The following is a 10,078-nucleotide window of genomic DNA, read 5'->3' as shown; positions in this document are numbered from 1 at the left end:
TATATATATTGCAGCCACTTCCTCAATCCCTTAGCTTTTGCTCATTCCTCTAATATATCCGTCTCTGATGCTGGAGTACCCTTATGCTGTTAAATGATGCATGTGATTTTTTTTCACCTTATTCTCTTTTTTGATACTAAGTGGTAAATATACTGATGTTTCAGATTTTTTCTTCTGTGTTTATACAACATTTGTAATAGTAGAATGTCTGTCCAAAATAGATTTTTTTTTTGTCATTTCTGTGTTCATGTTAATTATTAATAGAAATACCTACAAAATATTAATGAAACCAGGTAGGCTGTTTAAACAGAATTTATCCTTTCAATCTAGTATAAAACAATGCAGACTTTATCACTTAAATTTCTTAGTGTATACTTCCTCTGGAACAGAAAAGCAGTTATTAAGTAACTATTATTTTGAATGGTAAGAAACAAAACATGTGCTCATCTGAAAAAAATCTAATAGCAGCAGAGTGACATGGAATTCCATAAAATCTATTTTTTCTTAGTGATTTTCTTGACCTATATTAGGTAGTATCAAAAAACCCCAAATAAACCACCAGCTATGGAGAAATAAGATTTTGTGCATCTACTATTTAAGATGCGCGAATGATTTACCAAGTAGCTTGAAATGTGACTGTCATGTCCTTTCCTGAATCTCAGCACCAACCTTTTTGAAAAAAAACTGTATTATTAACTTACGTCCTGTGGCTCAAATAACAATCAGATTTGTAGAAGAGAAAGAAAAACTTTAATGTTTCTTTTTCCGTTGGGAAAAAACTTGGAAGGATCAGCTATTTTGTTCAAGAGTCTTTTTCTGTGAAATAACTTACTCATGAGACAAAAGAGATTGCCATGTGTTTGTCTATGCTTGTTTTTATACTTAGTCTTTTGGATAATTAATCTCATCACATCTTTAAGTCCGAAAATTTTTTCACCATTGGTTTTCTTGTTACACTTTTCTTAGCTATTAGCTATTCTTTCATGCAGAAATTACATTGCTCTTCACCATTAGGCATAGCGATGTATCTTACTTCTAAAGAATATGTTTTTCAATCTGTTGTTTCAACTTCCTTGCTTGAAAGCAGAACAGGATAATCATGCAGACTGAAATAATCACTTTGCAAATTTTTACAGGAAGCAAATAGATTGTTTTGTCAGCAAGAACAAAAGCTCTTGTGGTGTTTAGGAGTTGAAAACATTCTACGTAAAGCAAGGATGCAATTATTCCTCCTAATTTCAAGGAAACAAAATTAAACTGTCTAGTTTTGTTTCACTAATATAGCTTCTAGAGATTGTGCTTAAATGATCAGTGAATACATGTGATAGCTACTTTCTTCAAGTTTAAAAAAAGACCAAACAAACCCATTACTCTACAGCCAAAGAATGGCTTCCGGGCACTAGGGAAAATTGTGGCATATAACTATAGTGGCCTTCTAATATGTAAATCAGTGAAGGTGCTCAACAAAAAAACTACCTATGTACAGATAAATATCAGTGTATCTCTTCACTTCAGACAAGGGCTTATTGCAATACCTGAGGATCCAAATTATTTATGATCTCAAATGAATTGTGACCGAATTATTCACAATATATTTCACAATTCTTTTTCACTGGGGATCAGTTTGTTCATTGTCTTCAGGATTCTTTTTCCTAGAGTACTATTTTAATGTCAGCCATGGAAAACACTGGCTGGTTTACTGATGAAAAAGTATCAAAAAGATAATCAAAAGGGAAAGCATAGTCCTTGTACACATATAATGCTACAAAATGAAGTAAATACACATATATGAAGAACTGAAGTTTTTAAATGTTGATGTGACTTTTATAAAATATGCTGTTTGGAGGCCCATGGACTCAGAACTAAGCATACCTCTTGAATTTGATGAAGGCACAGCTTTAGAAATAGCATAAAAATTTGCTAGCATGTTTTTGATTATTCCTGTTGGAGTCTATAGTATTTTGTTATGTAAATTGAAGTGTCAGTAAAGACCAAAGGGTCTGTGATTTACGACTTGTGGATGGTAGGTCAGGTTTGGTGTTTTTTTTTTTTTTTTTTTTTTTTTTTTTTTTTTTTTTTTTTTTTTTTTTTTTTTTTTTTTTTTTTTTTTTTTTTTTTTTTGGTTTGTTTGTTTGTTTGTTTGTTTGTTTCTGTTTTTCCTCTCTGTTCTTGTCTCTGGGCATGAAACATATCCCTCACACCTTTTTGTCATCAAACTACAAGAACACTTGGAAACATGATTGAGAATGGGTGCTGCAGATGGATTTGTTTTGATGAAAAGAACTCGTTCATACAAAAAGAAATGTGAAAAAAAACGCTTGTGCGAAGCTATGCTAGCAGGAAAAATGAATCCCAAAGGACCCATACAGGATTAAGAAAGACAGTGCTGATAACCAGAGAAAGCCAACTGCAGGCAAATGCGTATTCAGGGGTGATGTTTCACTTGTAAAGTGTAATCAGGAGAGGTCATCTAGGCAGCCCCATTTACATGTGTTTTGAAAGACTGTCTTCAGAAAGGGCAAAGACAAGAATTGCAAAAGCCCACGGGGTAGTAGTTGCAAAAACCTACTGTTGCTACTTTTTGAGCTATTTCAAGATATCTTCTGCTATTATTGGCCAATTTTTCCCTCTGTAGCATACAGGGAACAAAGGGACGTTGTCAAATGGAAGCTGCAGATCCTTCTTCTGTGAATACTTTGTCATTGTTTCCCACTGTTTGCTAGCTACTGCTAGCCCCTTAACATTTCAGAGAGATTAAGGAATTTCTTAGGAAGGATATATTACTAAAAAATAATGGTATGTCTTTAAAATGTCATGCATCATTTCCATGCCTAAACTGGAATTCCTTAGAGTAAGCCTAGAATGATGCAATGAGATTTTTTTTTTTTTCCTGTATCAAACAAGTCTCAGAATTTTTAGGATAACCCATTGAAAATAGTTCAGACAAAGTTTCTAGATATTTAGATATATATTGGATGGCTATTTCTTTGTGATTTATGATTATGATTTAAGAATTATTATGGTTTTAATATAGATATATCTCATATATTGTAGTTAACAAGATTTTTGCGTTCCGCCATACAGAAAATGAAGGAGAAAGTAACTTTGCCTCTTATCTTTTTGAAGTTTGCACACAGAAGGGGAGGTTTACTTTTTTTTCTTTGTATCTGGTTGTCTTCTGTATTTCTGCCTCTATCTTAGGTCATCCTTGGCTTAGATACTGTTAAAGAAAATCATGCTTTTTAAACCACAGCTTTCTCAATAATCTGGTAACTACCACAGCTGTTTCTTTAATCTGATAGACTCCCTTACATAACAACTGTCCTTTCTGATCAAAAATGACATTCTTAACATCACTAAATTCTTAAGATTTTCTGACAGGAAATGTTTTCTGGGACATACGGTCAATTACACAGTGTGCTTACCAATATTTTTTTCCAAGAAATAAATAAAGAATCCTACCAAGATAACATAATGAAAAATAAACTCCTTGAGTTTGGATGCATTTCTGGTATTTAGTATTTGTACTAATAAGCAATAGCATTTCTTCTCTGAAAATTTTATCATTAAGTGAGCCTGTGTTGTCTCTTAAAATATTATATTTTGCCTTCTATCTGAAGAGTTCCATCTTCAGGCTTTAAAAGCATTTAAAGCTTTTAGTAGAGCTACTTCTGTTGTGTAAAATCAATTTATACTCTCCAGTTTACTTCTGACTGTCCTCTGCCTAAATAACTAAATAGACTAAAGTCAAGAATTGAAAAGCATATTAACATTTATGTTTACATATGTTTCAAGTTTGGATAAAAAAGTGCTCATTGACACGTTATCACTCCTGTAATAATATCAGTAAATTGCTGTTTGTGTAGTTAATTCTGCCTCTTAATCTAACTACAGACAGGTAAAATAAGGAAGAAACAGTATTTTTATACATGTAAATGTTTAAATAATTTGTGAGTATGCTCGGAACATTATTTCTAGGTAAAGTTGGAAATGCTATAGAAACTCATTGGGTTTTACTATCTGAAGTGACCCCAACTAAATCCTCCAAATGTGTATGTCAGGCAGAGCTCTGACACACAGAGATTTACTACACTGCCTCCAGAAGTGGTGCAGAATATTTGTACTTGGTTTGCCCTTAGCTTGAAAAAGCAGAGAGGTTTAAAAATTCTGAATCCCAGAAACTGGTCCAAAAAAGAAGCACAATAGTGACTATAGTCTCCGCAAAACCAGAATTATTCAGGTTTCAGGTGGCTTTTTTCCTCTTCCCCAAAAGCTTTGACATTGCTATTAATGCTTGGAATCTAACAAAAATAACAGATGTTGTCCTTGGTTCTCCCTTTGCTGTTAGTGCTAAAAATGCTACAGCTGCAGCATTTTCCAGATTTTCAGAGACACTTTTAAATATTATTATGCCAATTGAAGAATTCACTGTCTTTGAAGGTTTGAAAAGCAGTTCTAGGAAATTGAGTAATTACTTTAGCATATGTAATAATTTCCATGCTGTTTATATAAACATTTCTAATAAAAAAATATTTTATGCTTAGTACATACCCGTGTAGTTTCCACTTGTAGTAGCATCTTCCATTATTATAAGAAAAGTTCAGATCTTCAGATATAGCCAAAGCCACAATAATTCAGTTCTGCATAAATAAATGGACCTTTGTGGGATAGTGAATAAGCAGTCAGGGATCTTAGGAAAGAATTGCTTTTCTGTGTTATTAGGATGAGAAGGTCTTGATTTTATTTTCCTGGTGAAGAAACTTGCCTTTTAAGTGGAAGGTTCATGGGGATACATTATTTGGGAGCTGAGATTTGACAGCTGTCTGCATCATGTGACCTTCTGAGCACGTGCTCACTAAAGGTTCAATTCCTTTTTTTTTAATTATAGCATTCACAAAGCAGTTATTAATACAGAAAGTCTGCATAGTTAACAACCCTACTACTCTTCTGGGGAATGAAAAGTGAGAAATAAATTTAAAAAAAATATTATTACTGGTTTACTACCTAAAAAACTGGTGAAGAGTGGTCAATATTGTCTGAAGTTCTAAAGGAAAAGTTCTGCACAATACTCAGATACACTGCCATAGACAAGATAATTGCATACCCAATTCTGATAAGAATTGGGTATGCATTTACTTACTGTATCCCATTCAGCAAACTATTCATCACTTGTGTAGAAATAGAAACACACTGAAATCCAATACTTAAAAATGCCATCGTTTCAAACAATGCAAGACAATAGCCTCAGTTCATCACATTTTACCTCTTCCATAAAATTCTACAAATAAGGTTTACAAATATTGCTAATTGTGTGTTACTGATCTAATGCAGAAGAGCTAGAAGGCATCATTTGCAAAAATATTTTTGAGTTCTGCGATTCGTTATCCTTCAGATGCCATTTGTTTTCTCACAAAATGCAGAATCTTTGTATGTAAAGGAAATTCGTGTGATCATGATTGTAAGTAGTGATTTTGCATATTGAGTAAACTGTTACCAAATCTGTTTTGATACTGACAAATTTCTGATGAGTAAGGTGGTAACTTAAAATTACTTTTTCCTTTAATTTTTTTTTTTTTTTTTCAAGAGAGCTAAAGCATGTGAGAAGACCATTACAGTTGGGCAGACAGTCATCACGAAACACAGGAATACACGATACTATAGTTGCAGAGTCATAAAAGTAACATCTCAACTTTTCTATGAAGTCATGTTTGATGATGGATCTTTCAGTTTGGATACTTTTCCTGAAGACATTGTAGTAAGTACTTTGTCAGATACCTGCTCTATTTGGTTTGTTTTTTTTCCCTTTTTATTTTTTAATTTTATTTTTAATTTGGGTTGTTTGTTTGTTTTAAATTAGATAGCTGGAGCCTCTTGAACTACTTCTTTTGACCTTGAGGGGATAATGTCTTAATATTCAGTTCACATTTGTTACTTTTACTGCTGAGAATGATTATTTTCTAATGGGCTTCCAAACCTTGGCTGTTCTAATTAGTCTTTGCCAATTGTTGAAGTGAATCAAAAGTAATCTTGGTAAATCTTTTAATTAAATAAGAAATAGGTATTTAATAAAGGATATGAAAGAGGGAATTCCATATATTGTTCTCTGTCTCTCAGAGATAACTTGTAAAAATTCCTTGCAGAATAGAAAAATGGTGCTGTAACGGGAAAAGCAGCTCTCAAGAATCTGTTCTAACAACTTGTTTACACCTTCTGATATTTAGTTTGTGAGATTACATTATTAATGATAAAAATCATTAGGGCCAAGATTGTGTAGTTTATTGCATTTTGAAAAAGCAATTGAGATTTTGATTTCCCTTATGCATTTACATAAACTACCACATTTCTCAGAACTGGTAAGGACCACATTTTGCACTAAGCGTGTATGAATTAAATTTGCAGACAATTTGGGAAAGATTCTGTTTTTCTCCCCATTTGCAATTAATACATTGGATATTAACCTTTACTGTGTTTATCAGGTGCCCTTTGTTGTCTTTCTCATGACATGACTGTAATCCTTGTTTACCTTCATGTTCCTCTGAGTCTTTCTTGTGCTGGGCTGATGTTCTTGGTGTAGCTTCTGCAAATACTCCAAAAGAGCCCTCAGTGAACACTGATATGCAAAAGTGCTGTTTGTTCCAAGACCACTTTTCACTTAGATCTGTGTCCTGTTCTATGTGTAGATGGAAGGAGTCTCGCATATGCAGCAACCCAAAAGAATACACAATTTGCAGCTCAAAGAACACAACGGTTGGGAGTGCTTCATATTCTTCTCCGGTGAAAGTCTTTAAGCTGTTCTATTTTTGGCAGGCCTAATGTTTTCATGGTAGTAGCATTAGCTGACCGGTACATCAATGGAAATACTACTATTGTTCTTAGAGGCTTCTTACTTACTGAAAAATCTGATGCCATTTGAAAATACAGTATTTGAAAGGGTGAATTTCAGTGCAGTGTGGGTGGATTGAGCTGTTTACCTCCCAGTGGCCTGAATAGAAAACAGTCAGCAAGTCCCTCTTACATGTCTTTGAAAATTTATCCTTTAATTCAAAACACTCCAAAAGGCTCCATTAATGATCAAAGACATTCTGATTTAGAATGATCAAGATATTAAGTAAATGTGTTGGTATTGTTATTGGAAACCCCTCTTTTGTGTATGCCTGCATTGAGGATCTGTTGAGGCAGAGATGAGAAACTGCCTGCCACCCTGGTGGTGTGATCTGATCAGAAGCTAAGAATAAATGTAATCAGGTCTCGATATGCCTCAGCGCTTCTCAGATAGTGGATGAACAACATATAATTGTTTGATGGAAACACCAAAGGAATTTCACATTCCTCAGAGAAATCTTTTTGTGTTTTCATTAGATAATATACCTGCAGCAGTTACTGGAAGGGAAAAAAAAAGAAAAGTTTTTTCTTCTGCCTGGACTAAAACTTGCTAATCCATGCAATGTGCGTATCAGGTGTTAGTGCCGCTGGGAGGACTTATTCATCAAATCTGGTGTGAAAGCAATATTGCTGCCTATTGAAGAACTTATTTTTCTAATCTGTTTTCACTTTTCAACTAGCTCACAAAGATAGCAGGAGCTTTCTGATTTTCCAGTATGTGCTGAATCCACTACATAATTTCAGCTCAGCTCACAATAGACCACAATTCCGATGTTCAGACACAGTGGTTTATTTTTAAGGAGGAAGAGAGGGAGCAGGAAAATCTCAGTCTCGAAGCTTCATCAAACTGCGTGGAAGCCTTCAATAACTGCTAAAGCAGGGTATACATTGTTCTTGTGTATTTTTCTTGGTTTGTGTTAGCATTTGCTAAATATATTAGGATGGGTTTTTTATTAAGTGTAGTTGTTAGATGTAGGTATAATTTTATTTATTTTTTTAAATCTTTTTACTTCAAGCTATTGCTTGGGTACTATACCTGATTTCTACCTTGTCAGAATTTCTTAGAATAATCATTCCTCAATTACAGTGTTTAAAACCATTAGATAGCTCTTCTGATGTGCCAGCCAGACACCTTTCCCTCAGCCCATCAGGTGTAAGCAGGTGCAAAGAAGTATATGGGTACAGTTTTTTTCTCTGGAATAAACAGCAGGGCAACTTCCTCTGGAGGTAGTGGAAAGACTGCAGTGAGATGGTTAGGATGTGATACCTTAAAGAAGGTGAGATGACAACTTTAGCAGTTAGTTTAACAATGCAGGCACACATGTGGAATGCATATCCTGCAGTCCCGAGTAACGGACAGCATGTATGCATGCCACTTGCCACTTCTTGAAGCATTAATGCTCTGTAAATTGTCACACAGCCCGAGGAGGGGGGAACTCCAGCTCAACACCAGGAGGAGTACTATCCTGCCCAACAGGCCAGATGTCAGTGTACAGATTATGCATCAGGAAATGTCTCAGTTCTTTGGCCTGTTCCTTAAGGATTTAGGGAAGGTATCTGACAGGTGGTTTTTTTTGTGTCTGCTTGTTTGTTTGTTTGGGTTTTTTTCCTTTTTTTTTTTTTCCCCCTCCTGGTAGATGTATCTCCACTAGCAAATCTTGACAGTTTCCTAAAAATTAATATTCCTGGTATTTAGCTGAGAGTTTTATTTGTTTCTCTCTATATTGTGGCTGTTGATAGTGCCTTAACAGCAAGTATAATTAAAATATATAACCTGAAATTAGAGCTAAGCATGAAGGTCTTTCCACATTACCTTATTAAAATCCCAGCTCAACAGGGAGGCCTTGTAGTGTATTTGGTTGAGGTCAGAAAGGTGCCACCAAATTATATTGAGAGGAAGACAGGAAAAAAACATTTTGCAGAATCAAGCATGCTTTGAGTCTGTGGGGACGTCTGATCACAGGAAAGCTTGAGCACACCTCTCCTGAAGCAGCAGACATCCTCCCAGGCCACTTGCCCCGCTAAGTGTCCTAGTCTTCCAGCCCACAAATCCTCACTTTACACCCCTTACAAAATTATGAACTGAAAGCTTCAACATCTCATGACCTATCTTCTAATGTATACATTGATGCACTTATCCCATCTCTCTTGATGATTGTGGATGCACTGCAATTCTGAATGATCCATCCTGGCCTAGATATCTGGCAGGGGTTTGAAGCAGCATAGGCATTTATGATCTTAGAAGTTGCTCACGATGAGGTGAACTAATTGGGATGAAGTACAGCCAAAGGAGTCAGGCTGAATACAGTTTGTCCCAAGGATAGTATTATTAGACTAATGAGAGACAGAATGGATTTACTTCATCCTCCTTTGATATACAGAAAAAATGAGATTTAGCTGGATGGTTCTTCAAAAATTGTATCCTCCACAGGCTAGCTACTGGGAACATCAGTTTAAAGCTATCATGTACCATTATGTAGGTGGGACTTTTTGCATGTGCGGGTTAGAAATGGTAGCTTCCTTTTGGGGCGCGGTGAGTGTTGGTGCTCAGGGATCTAGGTTAAAGAACAAAGTCTTCTTTACAAGAAATTCTCCTGAATAACTTTGTCTGTGACTACTGACTTTCACTGGTGCAATAAATATGTCTGCATATGTCAATGGAGACACTCAAGCAGCTTCTCAATTTCTGTATATGTTCATACTTCTGATGCTGTTTCTGAAAAACAACACTGCTTGAACAATGGACATTCGAAAATATTGGGTTAGCTTGTAAGTCTTGGCAGTCCATTAATGTCCACCTGCATACAGAAAACAGAACATTTAATTCTAGCCCTAATAATTTCTGAAGGTTGCTGTGGAATTTGTTTGTTTGTTTTTTTTTTTTTTTTTTTTGTTTTTTTTTCCAGTCTGTCCTCCATACCAGATGTATGTAACTTTTTCTCCATCAACCTTGTCTGGCATTATAAATGAATAAACTCCTGATCATTTTCTGGCATTTTTTTTCTATTTTTTTTTTCTTTTTTTCTGTATGCCTTTCTGTCTTTATCTCTTCTGATGACTGTTTTCTGCTTGTCTACCTGTTCAAATCAAAACTTTAAATAGTAGTGCTTACAGACAGTAATAGTTTCTTGTTCAGTTTTATTATACTGATATGTAACTGTGCAAAGAGTGGCTAAGAAATTAGAAATGCCAAAAT

At 34.9% G+C, this 10,078-nt stretch overlaps 1 protein-coding gene across 1 annotated transcript in view; it reads left to right on the top strand.

Annotated features, from left to right (window-relative positions):
• Positions 1-10,078, top strand: part of LOC103780067 (lysine-specific demethylase 4C-like) — a 27,973-nt gene that overhangs the window by 1,570 nt on the left and 16,325 nt on the right. Inside the window, exon 2 of the mRNA XM_008947714.1 lies at positions 5,585-5,755. Within this exon, the coding sequence (XP_008945962.1) occupies positions 5,585-5,755 (171 nt within the window). The remainder of the gene's footprint in view (positions 1-5,584; positions 5,756-10,078) is intronic.

Source organism: Merops nubicus, unplaced genomic scaffold, assembly GCF_000691845.1.
Source record: "Merops nubicus isolate BGI_N331 unplaced genomic scaffold, ASM69184v1 scaffold8729, whole genome shotgun sequence".
NCBI classification, from domain to species: domain Eukaryota; kingdom Metazoa; phylum Chordata; class Aves; order Coraciiformes; family Meropidae; genus Merops; species Merops nubicus.
Note: the sequence above shows the minus strand (reverse complement) of the source record. Positions and strands in the feature narration are given on the sequence as shown.